The sequence below is a fragment of the Styela clava genome, chromosome 1, assembly GCF_964204865.1.
Source record: "Styela clava chromosome 1, kaStyClav1.hap1.2, whole genome shotgun sequence".
Classification (NCBI taxonomy): domain Eukaryota; kingdom Metazoa; phylum Chordata; class Ascidiacea; order Stolidobranchia; family Styelidae; genus Styela; species Styela clava.
This window is the reverse complement of record NC_135250.1, coordinates 7,931,041-7,947,312: the sequence shown is the minus strand read 5'-3', so window position 1 is coordinate 7,947,312 and position 16,272 is coordinate 7,931,041. Positions and strand designations below refer to the sequence as shown.

At 36.5% G+C, this 16,272-nt stretch overlaps 3 protein-coding genes across 3 annotated transcripts; all 3 read right to left on the bottom strand.

The window, feature by feature from the left end:
• Nucleotides 1–8: 8 nt before the first annotated feature.
• LOC144425273 (laminin subunit beta-3-like) lies at nucleotides 9–4,859 on the bottom strand. The gene is made up of 5 exons (XM_078114834.1): nucleotides 4,733–4,859; nucleotides 2,522–2,674; nucleotides 2,277–2,420; nucleotides 1,713–1,847; nucleotides 9–1,521 (listed from the first exon to the last, which is right to left on the bottom strand). Exons 1-5 carry the CDS (start codon nucleotides 4,857–4,859, stop codon nucleotides 1,379–1,381), a joined length of 702 nt encoding a protein of 233 aa, XP_077970960.1. The 3' UTR covers nucleotides 9–1,378.
• LOC144421102 (uncharacterized) lies at nucleotides 3,136–4,380 on the bottom strand. The gene is made up of 2 exons (XM_078111366.1): nucleotides 4,071–4,380; nucleotides 3,136–3,897 (listed from the first exon to the last, which is right to left on the bottom strand). Exons 1-2 carry the CDS (start codon nucleotides 4,097–4,099, stop codon nucleotides 3,567–3,569), a joined length of 360 nt encoding a protein of 119 aa, XP_077967492.1. The 5' UTR covers nucleotides 4,100–4,380; the 3' UTR covers nucleotides 3,136–3,566.
• A 68-nt stretch (nucleotides 4,860–4,927) lies between the features above and the next one.
• LOC120338867 (receptor-interacting serine/threonine-protein kinase 3-like) lies at nucleotides 4,928–13,483 on the bottom strand. The gene is made up of 9 exons (XM_039406856.2): nucleotides 13,033–13,483; nucleotides 12,432–12,654; nucleotides 12,221–12,325; nucleotides 11,201–11,270; nucleotides 9,177–9,264; nucleotides 9,047–9,096; nucleotides 7,303–7,449; nucleotides 6,298–6,395; nucleotides 4,928–5,263 (listed from the first exon to the last, which is right to left on the bottom strand). Exons 1-9 carry the CDS (start codon nucleotides 13,212–13,214, stop codon nucleotides 4,928–4,930), a joined length of 1,299 nt encoding a protein of 432 aa, XP_039262790.2. The 5' UTR covers nucleotides 13,215–13,483.
• Nucleotides 13,484–16,272: the final 2,789 nt, after the last annotated feature.

Sequence of the window (16,272 nt, the reverse complement as noted above, 5' to 3'; positions counted from 1 at the left end):
CCAATTTTCCTTATTTTAGTTCTATTACGAGTCGGGGGACTAGCCAAGTGACTCCCGTAGTATTTGTACATAAAATTATGGCCTTATCTTAACCTGGTACATATACCGCGGTCTGGTGTCCGCCATCTTGGTACGCATACTTCAGAAGCGCCGACCATTTAATGCTGGAGATCTCCGATTCTGACCGTTGAGAACGATGGTGGCTAATTCTACTAACAATATGCTGGCTAGCGATTGCCATAATCTACTCGGACTGGTAACCGAGTAATTAAGTCGTCTTATCAGTTTTTTGAAAATTCCTATTCCCCCATACATGCACAAAACTGACTCTCCTCAAATTACTTACTGTAGTGTCTACTCTACTGCAACCCGTAAGGTATTATGTTGTTGATACGCACATTTTCAATACAATAACATGCAACACTAAAAACTAGAAACACAACAATTTTGCTAAACTGAAAACCAGATTTCAAATGCTCTGTCACCGCATTCTGAAATATTGGTACCATTAGCCATACTTATGAGATTTAATTGAAAAGGAGCAGTTGCTTGATCATCGGCCGGGGTATCCACTCAGGTCTTCAAATTTTTATAACCTGATTTCAAATACTCAGGCTTGTCCATAGGACATATTTTCCTGTCCCATTCCCATCCCATAGCATGCCTGTCCCATCCAATGGGATTCCCATTGGAATACAATTCAATAAAAATTATTAAATTCAAGTTTAGCGTCTACTAAACAGGACTACATGTACGAAGAGACATACAAAACAACAAAATTCACGGACTTCGTTAACTTTATATTCATAAATATTATAAATGAGTCCATCAGCCCCTTCACGAAGTATATTGTTAATGCTGAATATATTTTGCTCTTTATAGCTAAGAAGAGAGATATATATGCTCGAATATATGGATAAGAAGTCCATGTCCATGTTTTACCGTCATTTCCCCGAAAATCATACGGTTTTCGTGTCCCATGGGAAATAAAATCTGTGCTGTCCCATCCCATCCCACGGGATTCCGTCTTATCGACTTTCCTCTCCCCTTGGATAAATATGTAAATCCTATCCTAGTATAACACAATCGAAGTATCATAAAAATGTTTGCGCCGTACTCTTGTCACGGCATGGTATTTAGTATGAAGGTTTTTAAATTGTTTGTATCACAGGGAGCACCCTTTTTGATATTTGTTCACTGCTATTATTCTCTATTTCATTGATTCATAACACTAAACATTTTGTGCTCATGTAATTTTGCATTAACGAGGTTTTGTGAGGAGCATAATGCCTTGCGTATCCAGTTCTATGATACAGAGATGCATAAACGCACAGCGAGTCTCTGACTTGGAACATACCAGTTTAGAACTTATAGGAAGCTATGGGGGACAGCATTGCCTGGAGTCCGGTCCATGACATTTTTCGGGTAGATATCCACTGGCACAATAATTAGTATTATCCATACAAGTCCCATGCAAACTATCACATGCCGGATCATGAAATATTGCTTCATCATCATAGCCTGCGTATAAGATAGCATAAGTACCGGTCAGTATGAAGTTATCGTTCTTGTACCGTATGGGTTCACGATGAAATTTAATGCTGAGATTTACGATCGGAAAAAAATTAAAATTAAGAAAACTAAGCATAAATAAGAATTAACGATGGCAGAAGTTGACTAGCGGTAGGAAGAAAAATATGTAAGTTACTTACATTTGGTATCACATGGCAAACAGCATCTAATCGCGGACCCACCGATGCATAATCCACTCCTGTATCCAGCAACGCAAGTATATTCGACCCAATTTTGACACATCCCTCCCCGTTTTGTGCATTCTGTGTCTGCAGCTGAAATGATAATAGACATATGTCAGTGTTTGAGCCGCTACCACTGAAGCGTGCACCGCGTTTATGACCAAATAATTTGGTACCACGTTGGTCAATGTCATTGGTCGGATCTGCATATTTTGCGATGTATCTTCAGGCAGCATAAAATCAATTGATTTCACCATACAGTATTTACGATTTAACAGGCGTTACATATACAAATCATACAATCATCGAAAAGACGAGCGTAATTTGTTTCTAAAAATGAATGAACGCGTCAATAATAGAGTTATTTTAGAAAATTTAGCAGCTAAATATTTGGTGGTTTCTATAACTATTATCTGAATAATTTTGACATCGTATTTCTTCAGTATTTCAACTCAAAACTTCTTGGGATAATAATATATAGATATTTGTATATATTTCATTTCTAAATACTCTCGCACTCACGATTGGGTGGGCAACATCGCCTGTCTTCCGGACCATCACACTTTTCCTTAATGTATGTTTGTGAGCAATAATTAGTTTTATGCTTACAAATCCCATTAATCTCTTCGCAGGGGATGTCCTTATAGCTAGCTTCAGCGTCCTTACCTGCAAAACAATACTTTATATCATTAAGACTTTTCAGGTTTTTATTAATATGATTAACAAACTAGTAAATAAGATAAAACAATCTGACACATATTTCATACATGCCGCATTGCACGGAAGACAGCATTGAGTGTTCGAAAACTCCCCGTCACATAAGCCGGTTTTATAACCCCCGGAGCAGTCGTGCTCATACCAATTGTGACAAGTTCCCCCGATTGATATGCATCTACTGTACGGATCTGCTTGGCCACCTTCTAAAAAAAAGTTGACCGTAATAGGACAAAGATAATATTGAAATTTTCTATACCCGATTAGGACTACAGATATATAATATTTATCGCTGGAAACAAAAGTAGACTAGAATTTTAGTGGAAAATGAAATTTAACTCTTTCTGCCCTGGACCGCGATATCGAAAAAACACTATATTCCTGGCGTTTTCAAACAAAATTCACAAACTTTAAAAAATTGTCAAAAGCTAACCATAGGCCCAATCCCTACAGTTCTTGGTTTTTTTGAAAGGCAACTCCAAGCACAGCACCAGGAAACTAAGTTTTTCACACCTGTTCTAACAGCAAGCCAGTGGCATGGCTCAGCTTTGACACACTTTTTACGGCTCTCAAATTTCGTCCGAAATATGACTAAAATGACCACTTTCAAAGACAAAATACTCACACACAAACTATAAACACTACACATATCAAACTTACTCACAAGAAGGGTAGAGGTGTAACCTTATTGGGAAAATTTGCAGTTTTTCTCTAACTGACATGAAATTGTCATGGTAGGCTGATGAATTTCAGGTAAATGGCAGAAATTTTCGAAAAAATTGAAAATTTTGTTTTCGAAAAATCAGATATTTATATTTACATACGAGTAAAAAATGACACGAAAAAATTAAATTCAGTCAGTTTTGAAAGAATGTGAATAACAGTGGTGAAAAACAATGTGAAAAGAAAGTGTGCATACGAAATAATAATAGCGAAAATGAAGAATTACACAGTATGTACATAAAACACCTTGGTGCACGTAAAAAGAAAAATCAGTTTCTGACAAAGTCAACAAAAATCACAGTCTCTGGCAAAGTCAACAAAAATCACAGTCTCTGATAAAGTCAACATCACAATATTGCACATAAGTTTTGATTCCTATTCCCAATAGTTTGGGAGGGTGTGAAACTTCTCGAAACACGGGGTAACACAAAGTGTTACCTGGCATTTCTCACACCAATATGAAGACCTTTTTTGTTTCAATTTTCTGCTACTGCCTTCTCTTTCTCTTTCTTTTTTGTCCCGTTCAGAACACACCCTGCAAACTCGTGATCGCCGAGGGCTCGAAGCTCCGAACATTCCGCCCGTTGACGCTGCTGCTTCAGCTGGTACATCTTCAGTGCTTGCAGCATAGCGCCTAGCCGGGACTGGGACAACCTCTTCATCGGAGCTAGATGACTCACTCGTCTCTTCCCACTCGTCACCAGAACTAAAAGAAAAATTGCGTTGATTAACGACTGGATTATTACTAATAACAAGTCCAAGCTATGAGGCTTGCTCAAACAATTGCCACAGTCAGCTTACAAACTATCATTTTCTCAGAATATAAAGAGAATTTTTTTTAAAAAATAGCAGAAGAATGCATGCAGGTATTGCACTTACCTTGCATCAAAATCGCTCTCACTCTCCATTACGGTACCTTGTCTGATTTATAGCTACCAGAATCCTAATAAACTTACAAATACGTCTTATATAACAATATCCCTTTAGAACCGAAATCAACTGCATAACAATAATAAAAAGACGACTCTCGTCCGCAGTCATAAACACTATTCCCTGTGTCGACGACAAATGAATAGTCCAAAGTCTACTCTGAAGTCTCAAAACAAAGAACGAATGTTCCCTAGCTATTTTTGGTGGTTTACGAGCTTCAATTTTCAATGAACAAACATACAACTGCAGAGAAAAAAGCAGAAAAATATCAAAAAAGGGGAACATCCTTTAAATCGCCCAATACGCTCGAATGGTTCGAGCGATAGCTCATAATAACGGGCTCGAAACACACTAACGATTGATACCAAGATCGTATGCCTCGTGCCCGTTGAAGCGGAGATATGACGTCATATTTTACCCGCAATATACTGGGGTTCAGGTTGGGGGTGTTTCTCGCCATCCACATTTGCTTTTGATATGTCCGTCGAAATCATTCCATTCAACAATTTTTAGTTGCCCGGCACTAGTATTTCGTCATACTTGCTAGTGTTTCTATCTAAGTTACTGCAGTAGCCTGTGTATTATTACAACCGTCATCTTGAGTTACTTACTGAATTCTGATACGAGCAACCATATTCCCACGGATGATATCCCACATAATAAAAAAACGGAAACAATGAAGACAAAGATTTTTGACTGAAGTAAGGTTTTCAGTCTATGTCCTGAAATAAAATGCATGAGTTCGACATACGGTATATATGAATGTTTGCTACTTATATATATATAGCTGAAATAAATTTCCTATTTTAGAAGTGACTGGCGAAGTAGTCCTCTTGCCTATTAGTCATGCACTGTAAACGCTTACCACAAGTCAGAGGGCGTACAGCCCGAATGGAATCGGAAACAAAAACAGTATCATCCTGTAGTGTGTAATGGGGAGGAGGGAGGAAAAATTCGCTCTCTTCATTATCTAAACAGGGCATAGATATAGGGTGCTCCTTTTGCGTTGTGTTTTCTTCGACCGCTTTGGGTGACGTATTCGGAGATGTTTCTTCTCCATTTTGTGGTACAGATGATTCAATTTGTACACTTGAATCGCATGGCTGGTGAAACCCGAGACTGGATGACGTTTGACCACCTACCTGAGTAAAGAAAGAAAAGTACAAAGTTATGATGTGCTGTCGATTGGGTTTCTATGGGACCAACTATACTCATCCTTCTACGCCTTTGTGCCGGTGGATCCGTATGCATATAATGCAAGGATGCAAGAGTGAAGATAACTATCCTGAGTGATTCGAGAGTTTTGCTGCACACTGACACAATTGTGCTAGTGTGCAGCAAGACTATTGAATCACTCAGAAAAGTTATGGTGTGTTAGAATTTGATATATATATATATCCATGAGGACGATTGAAACCGTTACATTGAAACTTTTTTAGTGTTATGGCGAGATATAACCTGTGTGATGAGGTAACGAAAGGTAGTTGGTAACCGCTGACAAATGTCAACACTCAACAGTAATATGAGTCTACAAAGTACACCCTCATGGAAGCCTCTCAAGTCATATAAGCTAAGTAATGGTCGTGGGGCTAGAGAACTCACCGACACCTTTCTTCCCTCTAACACGATAATAATATGTTTGAATGCTGTATACAGAAATTGATGGTCTATAATATTTTGTATCTGTATATGAACTTTTGATGAGAAAGATTTTTTGCAAATGCAATACTGGTACAGTATTTGCATTACCACAAATATTTCAGAAATCGTTCGCGGCTAAAAATCCTCTTGGTTCCGATTTCTGGCCCAAGCCTCGTTTAACTAGGTTTGTGATCTTTGTTATTTGTTTTGTGAGTGCTGGTGAGCGGGCACATGATATTTTTCATGTTTTAAACTTTTTTAAAGGTTTTGCTCGCTGTCCAGAATTCTCCATTTTTGAATTGTGTGTATTATGGAGTTTTCAAAAGAAACTATATGTCTCTCCCACCAATGATCATGGGTACGCCACTGTGTTGGAACAACAGAATGACTTGGTTGCACAGATCAGTGCGTACACTGGGACTTTCGGTCCCTTGAATCGGTCTTCGAAGAAGCCTCTACATATCCTGATGGCTGGCCTACCATGAAATGGATAAGATGATTTAGAAGTAAGGCTGGGTGAGAAAAGTATTCTTACTGATTCGTATAATCTTAAAATTATAATTCGGGACTCCCGAACTTGTCCTTTGTAGTCTTGAATTCGTTCAATTATTGAAAGCATATCTTCATCTAGTTCTGAAAATAGGAATACAGTAATCAACTATCTGCTTAAGTCAAACTTTTCATCTTCCGTCATCTCAAATCTTTATTAAAAAGTTACCATATTTTAAACTCATACCAACTTAATGCAATGTTTTATTAAGGAATATGGACTTGCTGCCGTTTACACAATTCAGTAGTTCTGGAAGATAAGGCTTTTGAGTCCCAATCACCAACTTTCATACGAATCAACGGAGCGTGAAGACTGCTGCCAGAACCACTTTTTGAGGGGACGCTGCGATTTTGCTTTGCATTCGCATGTGGTTGGGCGTAGCTGATCTGAGAGATACTGTACTAAAGTAATTTTCCGTAATATGTCAGTGTTTTAAGGTACATTATGGACTAGTTTGACACGATATCCGATCCTATGACGGTACTGTAGCACCGGTTTGCGTGTACCACTACCAGGTCCCGGTACGCGTGTACCACTAACAGGTACCGGTACCGTACTCAACCCAACCTACAAACTGATCGTGGTACTGTACCTGCATCCTAACATAAGTTAGTCTGTATTCATAATATTAGTCTGTAATTTATAATATTGAAAAGACTATTGGATCAACATTTACACACAGCGAGCTTTTCGAAGCATGTACGAATAAGCGCGGTAAGGCAAGCGCATGTTAGTCGTTGGGCCAGCGTCCCCTCAATTATGTTGCTGACAAAATCTGTCAAATGTCATGAAAGTTGGCAATGCTCACCGTATCACTTGTGTTATAGGCCACTCTGCTAGGAGAGTTCTGTTCAGAATGCAATCGAAGTTTTAATATTTCACTTCAAAATTATTTGATCGTTTTGTTGGTAGAAAAGTTTGCGAATAGTATACCTACTTATGGGTCAATATTACTTTGTCTTATATGAATCAACTTAACTTAGAACTTACTTTTAAAACTTGGTCGATCTATTGGATGTTGTGACCACGACAACTGCATCATAGTTAAGAGTTCATTCGGAAACACATCTGGAATGAGCGACGGATTCGGTCGCATCTCCTCTGCTTGACGCAAATGATAATCATTTGTTCCGAGTTCTAAATATCAATTTATTTATTTCCGAATATTACATATATATCACAGGGAGTCATACATCAGCTGCCTCTTGAAATAAGAAATTATTATTTTTGTGTCATACAGTTGGAAGCACAAATTGATAATATTGGGTAATATTTTTAACATTTTGGAAACCACTCATTCAATAATACTTTTGCGGAACTTGGGCAAATATTGACGTTCGTTTGGATCAGGGGTCACCAAACTTTTTTGACCGCGGCCAGGTATGACTTAAACTGTGTTGAAACGGGCCGGACAAATATTTTTTTCAATGCAATACAATAAATTCACAAAAGTCGGGAAATCCATTCAATTTATTCAACAATATAAATTCTACATTTCTGAAGATTTGGATATCAAATTCTATATCGCAGAATATAGATCGAGAACATCATAAAAAAAGAAATATACAAGATGTCCATCTCTAGAAAGCTATCCCGAGGTTAGCTGTTAGCAAAACACTGCTGTCATGCATAGCCGCATGTGAGCAGTACAAAAGTTAATGTGACTTGTGAAATTGGAGCAGTACACGAGAGATTACAGTACTATTAGCGCAAAATGCACGTTCGACGTTTATTTAAGCACAAGAAACGTACACAGTAACAGTTTCGCCGAAAGCACGCGCCAAGAGTGCATCCTTCGCAAAAAACTGTTGCGTACCGGTAGAGAATTTTAGCCTACTATATCACAGCTATTCCTAGAATAATTTTAGATTATTAAGCAATTACACTACACCTCCTAAGAAGGCAGAGTGATGATTGACTTATTTGATTCATACTTAAATTTCTGAAACACAACCAAAAACTAACGAATTGCATTCAAAAACGCAAAAATGAGGTATTTTTCACAACTACGACTGAAAATCTGTATGAGTGGATGCGAAAAGGCTTATTGAACACGTTAGTGGACATAACGATCGTTTCAATATTATGTTGTTGTTGTTCTTGTTCTTTTACACGTTTTTAAAAGGTTGCTTTTCTCTTTGATTACTGGACCAATTGCTTTGAAATTTTCAGTAGTTGAAAATGGAATTTTTTTTCTAGAAGGCTATCACTTTTATTAATTTCAAAAACTACTATGGGATACTATGGGACTTTAGGGATTCCTTTTTTTTCGAGCTATGACGTCATCAGAATTTGCCACCATGTGGCGCTTTCGCAAACACATATTGATCACGTGATCAGCGAACAGGTTCCGTGGTCCAGCCTGCTGGTGAGTTACCGTATCGTACCACAGTGAATTTCAGCGTAACGTGTCCATATATTTAAGCATAGCTCTCTTGTTGTTACGTCATTATTTGCATCTTGCTGATTGGCCAATATTACGAAATAAAAATCGAAGTCGATTTCTGGGGAAACATCTCTTGGAAAAAAATTCGGACAACACTTTGTTCGTGTTATTGCGGGCCAGATGAAAGGACGCCGCGGGCCGTAATTTAGTGACCCCTGGTTTGGATGTAAGACACATGGATTTTACTTCCATGCTATTTAGTCTGTTCGGACAAAAACCAAGCAGTCTCCAATCTTTTGTAACCCTCACTGAAACGAATAATGGTTGTTAAGTAATAGCATTCCTAACCTGCAAACGGCTGTTCGTCTGCCATAATTTCCCACATCAAAATTCCAAACCTGTGGAGTATGAAAAAGGGTATTGAAGAATATAATACAGATGTAGTAAGTTAATCTCACTATATATATACTTGACTCACGAATAAACATCGGCTTTTGTGGTTGGCTTTGCCTCAACGTTTCGTAACCTTTCAGGGGCAATAAAACCCAAAGTGCCACCCAGCACACCTATAAATAGTATATTAAGTTGAATAGTTTAGTAGGCCTAATCGATTATGTCATCCTACAACAGCAGATCCAACTCCCCTGGGTAAATATTGTGGAAGCTGTAAATGTGCGCGTGAGCGCTTTCCCCCTCGTTGGGAGGCCGAAGGCCGCACCTATGACTACCACTGGATCGCTGACATGCGATAGCGTAGCCACGGCACGGAGCGCCATTTTTTATTATGATTACATCATTACAAAAAAAAATTCAGAGTGATGATCGAATCTCATACAGCCCGCAGAAATTTTTGAAATAAATAAAAGAAATATCTTAGTGACTGATAAAGTACCACGAGCCAGAAAAACCTTATCAAATCTTATAGCGAGGCCACAATCTTATATAGGCTCAAATTAAAGCAATTTGTGGACTCTCACTAGAAGTAGGCTTACCATATATCTGGAACAGAAAACCGGGACAGTGAGGATCGAACAAACTTTGGTTCGATTCAGATCCTCAGTAATATCTGAAACTTCTTTCATATCTTTGCGAGTAGATACCGGCCTTCAAAACTAGCTATATTTTTATTTCGTACGCGGGGTCGCAAAACATTTTGTATAAAAGCAGAATATCATTGAGAGTTAGAATAACTTTTCAATTATTCGAACATTTCAATAATCGACATAAGAGATACACCTTCGTTGCCATACTGCAATAGTTGTACTCATAATGTCAAAATGATTTCTGCTCTGTTACTTGAACAGTGTGAATTTATACAATTTGACAACAAGACTTTCTACTCAAACGGGCAAATCCGCGGAATGATGATGAATTCAGTTTTAAAGTAAATGAGCGCACATCTTATAACGGTCCCATAAATGCTCGGTTTAAGTTTTAAGGAAACATTATTGCCACTCGTCTTTCTACAATCCCATTTGGCTTTTTGATGAGATATCGGCAGTGCTGTTTACGTTGGGTTTCAAATTATTGCAATGAACATATAATACATATGACACAACAACACAGTAGTCCTTCCTTTGTTAACTAGTGAATCAGAAATAAATTGGATGCTTCCGTTAAATAAAAAAACTTTGTATATATAAATGTTTTAATGACTGCTATGCTGCATAACCGGGACATTTAAGGCTACCGGGCGGGACGTCGGGACCGCTTGTCAAAACCGGGACTGTCCCGGCTAAACCGGGACGTATGGTAAGCCTAACTAGAAGGGAATTTCGAAACATTTTAAGTGGGTGCGTTGTTGGTATATTATATGAATAAGTCAACCTTACTATCGAACATAACTCGTAAAATTCCACATTTCCGTCGTAAAATGTTGTGACAATATTTGTGTCAAATATAAATTTCATTTTACGATCGGAAGCATTTTATCATTACTTATCGTATTCCGTTATGACTCAAAAGATTTCATAGACGAATGCTATTACATTTATCCAATACTCAATAAAAATTTGCTATAACAGTCGAATGCGCCTTGCTGTGTATGAAGTCATCAAAGTAAATTCCAGGCTGTGTATAAATTTATTTAACATTCGTACACGGTCATGTCATTGTGTTTGTTAATTCCTATCGATAGCTTACCGACGAGTATATATAAATATTTGATTATTACTGAGACATCTTAAAATGTGTTCTTTATTTTGATTTGTACACCCCAGTAGGCCCTTCGCGGAAGATGTCATTCAAGTGGCGATATGAACTATATATCCATGCTTAGTCCGAATTTATTCACATATACAATCAGCCATTATTTTTTTTGATCATATCCACTATGTTAAATAATAGTAGACATCATATAAAAATGAAAAAGTTGATTTGAGTTATAATCCAACGAGGTCGTCTGAAATCTTTTGTTGGGAATTAGAAACAATGATGTAATATCATGATTGTTTACAAACTACTGTATATACAAATACTGTGCTGAAGAAAATGTAATGTTACCTCCTGCGATAATTGAACTGGTTCGAAGTTCAGTCAGTGTAGACATGGTGCTCAATCCAAAATCACAGAGCTGGAAAAAATTATTCTCCATTATTTGACACGAAATAGACCTATGGATCGTTTTGTTATTATTATTTTTGTTGTTGTTCTTAGTAAGTTGGTTACTCTTTTAGTTGTGGAAATTTTTTCTCTTCAACTACTGGACCAATTGCTTTGAAATTATCAGTAGTTCAAGATTGTTGTTGTCTCTAGAATGCTATTGCTTCTATGTATTTCGAAACTTCTGTGGTCTCTAAGGATTTTTTTTTACTTCAAAGTTTTGTGTGATGACGTCATCAAAATTATAAATTGCTCACCGTATGGTGGTTCCAAAATCGCATTTTAGCGACCTGTTGGTCAGAGTAGTTGAAAGATTTTTAATAAAATAGGGTACGAGTACTGTAAATAATTTGAAAGTACTTCGTTTTGGCTTTCGTGTCCATATATTTGAGCATTTTTCTCTTGTTATTTAAAAAGCGCTATGTTTGCTTTTTCCGTTTTGCCAACGGCGAATTCATACATTGATAGTAGACACTGTTTCTATATTTATCAAATAACAATGGGTTGCAGATGAATACTGGTCGATAGAGCTGTCATGTATCGTTACCATATTCAGATAATATTAGGGTATACCATGCCCACTTTGTTTGATCAATGTCAATATCGCTCAGCCAACGCATTTTACTGATAACAAAAACAACCTATACACTCAATCAAAAAATTCTCAAATTTCAATTGATAGTTGATTATTTATTCATGTAATGATCCTAAATAATTTGCGCTTGCTGGCTGGTAATTGACTATTTTTACGATATTTATCGCAGAAACGTGTTGATATTCACATGTTTTTGACCTTTTTCGCTTAGCATTGTATATTATAATAGATCATACTTCAGTGTTTATTATACTTCTTGCCTGTTCAATAAAAAATCAGAGAATGAGGAGCGAGTTGGAGATGCATAGTAACATGATGCAAAATACCTTAGCATGAAGATCACTGTCCAGCAAAACGTTATCACTTTTCAAATCCAAATGTAAAATTCTTTTAGGCCGAAGACTGTGGAGATACTTCATAGCCGATATTATCTATAAGATAATTAATTACACCATGGTAATATGGTTGATGGTTAATAAAGATGGTTTGTTGAACTCAAATTGTGGATGAAAACGAAATGTAAAAAATCAAACTAACCTCACTCAATATCTGAATCTTAATCGGCACCATTAATTGAACCGAGATTGTGGGTTCCTTTTCGGCAAGATAGCGAAAGAAACTGTTATAAGACCCAAAGGGAGAATATTCAATCACAAGTCCAAAGATTTGATCTGTTTCAACCACACCGAAAGTTTGAATTATATTTTCATGTTCCAATGTTGCCAGTATTGCCATCTCACGTTGAAGGTATATTTTGTATCTATGTAAATGAAAAAGGATTTCCTGCATGTACTATATTCAAGTATTTGGGTATTTCTAAGATCGATGCAAATCGATTCACGAATTTGTTCTCCAATTTTTTATTCCTCATATAATTCCCCCTTTCTTTGGTGGATGTTAGTTTAAGCAAGCTCTAAATTCTTCTATTTTTCTTATTATCCCAAAATACCTACATCGGGCTTCGTTCCGATTTTTGCGAGCGTTCAAAAATGTGAACTCTGTTGCAACTTTCAATAGAAAGATCTACCATAATCAATTTAAGATGCTAACAGAAAATTTTTAATTTTCGTTCAATTATCCCCTTCTTTAATTTTGTGAGTTTTATGATGTCGATTTGATGAGACGCTTTTTGACTTACCTGTCTTCTATAAATCTGCTCAGTAGACTTTTCATCGCAACCAGTATGGTAGATTCTTCTCTTTTCCATTTATACAGAGAAATTTTCGACATTCCACCTCGTCCCAAATGGCCAATAAATTCCATGTCTTCAAAATCAATAACCCGTATTTCATTTTCACGTTCGTAGTTACATACCGCCATTTTTATTCCACAGACTCACCGGGAAATGGAAATAGCGAAGGCTGAGATTCGACTCTGACTTAAAACTTATTAACGCAAATACGCTCTTTTTCTGGCATGGCGTTAGGGAGAAATTACGACTGTTGCTGGGATCCTCAACGCTACTTAATATAGTCCAAATCATTCGCCAATTTCAATTTCCAATGGACGCGGTAATTATCATGTTTGCTCAACATTAAATATATCAACATTAAATGATGTAACCAAACTCAGACTACAAATAATGTAGTCTACCAGTCATTGGCGGAATCGCCTTTATCCAAAGCGCCTAAAATTGAATGGTTACCTTAGATTTAGATAAAGCAATCAATTTTTTTTATAATTTTATATTTTTATTAGCCATTCAAGCAAAGGAGCACAATAAAATAACAACAAATAAGTGAAATTAAAATTATGAATGTATTTTCTTGCCTTTACCCGGAATGGACAAGGTAACCGCAAAATAATCATTCGGTCTACCAGCTATAACATCTCCATTCGAGCCTTATACGGATGTCAGATATTTACATCGGAGCGTTCATAACCACGAAGTGATATAAAATGGACACTTTTTTAAAATCTGTGTTCACGGCGGTGCATATTCTGAACTTAGTGGGGACTTTTAATGTTATTGAGGATAAGATTTTATACTCAGAATAAATATCGCGTGCTTGGGATAGAAATCTGGGTAGCGCTGTCAACTAAACATATATATGTATAAATATAGATGATTTTTGGGCACGAAATGGACCTAAGAATCGTTTTGTTATTATGTTGTTGTTTAAAAAAAAATCGCCTTTCTCTTCAACTACTCGAGCAATTGCTCTGAAATTTTCCTTTTTTTTCATCTGATGCTATTATAGTTAGGCATTCGCGACGTACAAATAGTTATAACTATTTGCTATGTTTAAAATGAAACAAATCAGCGTCTCTAATTTGAAACAGGGGCGTGAAATCAATATAGCATGACCTCAGATAGCATTGCCAGTTGCCACATAACTAAATGCTTCAAAACATGTTTGCATTGCCTTCGATGCACGTCACAATATTTGACGCAACGAATAGTTTGTGATCTTCTTGAGCTTAATAACTAAATTTCCTAACTAATAAGAGCATGCATATTATAATCAATACCAACCAACATGCTTTCATTTTGAATTATAATGAGAAATTTTCAAATTCAAAGCGATCATAGCTTATTTTGCTGAAATAACATATTTACTTTACTGGTGTTGGAAGGTTTGATTCTTCAACTAGTCAAGTAACCATTTATCGAAAGCTAATGTCATATAAATGGAATGACCTGACTCTGGTTTTGGGACCCGCGATACTGCGACATAGTGAGAAGAGATCAGTTAGAATTGCTTAATGCTTTTCAAAAGACAATTTAATACGCTTTCTGATTCTTGTTTGTCTGTGAAAGGTTGAACAATTTTTGATTCTTATTTCAGAAAAATAATGAAAACCCTTCGTTTCATTTTAATACAAATATCTTCATCATTTTTTTCTGAAACTTTCCAATATTGTTTCAGTTTTTGACATAAAACTTCAAGTGGGTTTTCTGCGGAACTTTCATGAAATTTCTGAAAAATTGGAATGCAGTCATATTGAGCTTTCATTTCTGCTAAGGTGCAATAAAAATAATATTCTATATCATCGTTTCGCCATTTTTGCAACTTCGTAGCAAGATTTTCGTAAATTGTCTGATATTTGTCAATTATATGCCATTGCGGGTGGTTTTGATTTTTAAGATACATTGTCAACGGCTCAACATAATATCTATAAAAAACATCAAAACCAGAAAAAGTGTTTTTGCTATCACTGGCTAAAAAAATGTCGCTAATCACGAATTCATATGAAGCTGCAATTCCTCCAGGTTTTAAAACTCGTTCGCATTCAGTTGCATATTGTTTCACGTCAACAAAATGTAAAGAGAGGGAGCTTATAACTAAATCCACGCTTTCGTCGCTACAAGGAAAGTTATCAGAACTTCCTATCAAATAAGATACATTTGAATTTGTTTCCGATTTTTTTGCCAATTCGATTTGTTCATAACTGATGTCAAATCCCACGACTGACTCAAAATTTGACGAGAAAAGTCTGCTTGATAAGCCACCTCCACAACCCACGTCTATCATCTTTGGAAAACAAAGCACTTTATCTGGAGAAATCCCGTAGCTGCTTCGTAATTCGGATACTATTTTCAAAGGTATTGCCTCATCCAAAACGCGAGTATTCTTCGCGTATTCTTCCACGACCTTTGGGCTGCTGTATTCTCCCATTTTAATCCTGAGCACGCATCAAGAGTATGCCCAAGACTGTATTGAACTATGTGAAAAAATATGTAATACCCTGATTTAATTAATGATATTCAGTTCACATTTGCATATTGTAAAATTATTGAGTTTAAAACTGGATTGAATTTTATGACAAAACATAATTCGCGCTTATGCTAGTTTCGTTATAAGTGACAATAGCCTAACTTACAAACTATGATTTAACAGTCATATAGTTGTATGTCTAGTTACCAAATCGTCTTACAACAGGAATATATTTTCTATGTCAGTATTATCTGTCAGTGTCCTGTTAGCTGTATAATGGTATATGTAGAATGATAAGAAGATGTATATTTCCCCCGAACATTGAATCCCTTGAGATCCAAAATTCTTTCTCTACTTCGTCATTGCAAAATTCTCAAATCTTCATTTTGAAAGCGGTTGGCTCCTACTAACTGATTTGCATGTTTATTATCATCATTTTGATTCGATATATTAATTCACATGCCATTCACTGGTAGTTAATTTTAGACCAGTTATCCGTAGCCTTTCCGGGACCCATTTTTGATTAATGCAAATGAACTAAATCTTCTTGAATGACAGCCATTAGTTATACCTAAATTTCGGAAATACAACTAAAAACTGGCAAATAACATGCAAAACCACAGCATGCAAAACAGCTAATGTTAAACACCATGCCCGAAAATCTATCAGACTGAAAAACGCCTGAGCGGTTGCTAAAATCTCAATTGTTATGACATCGT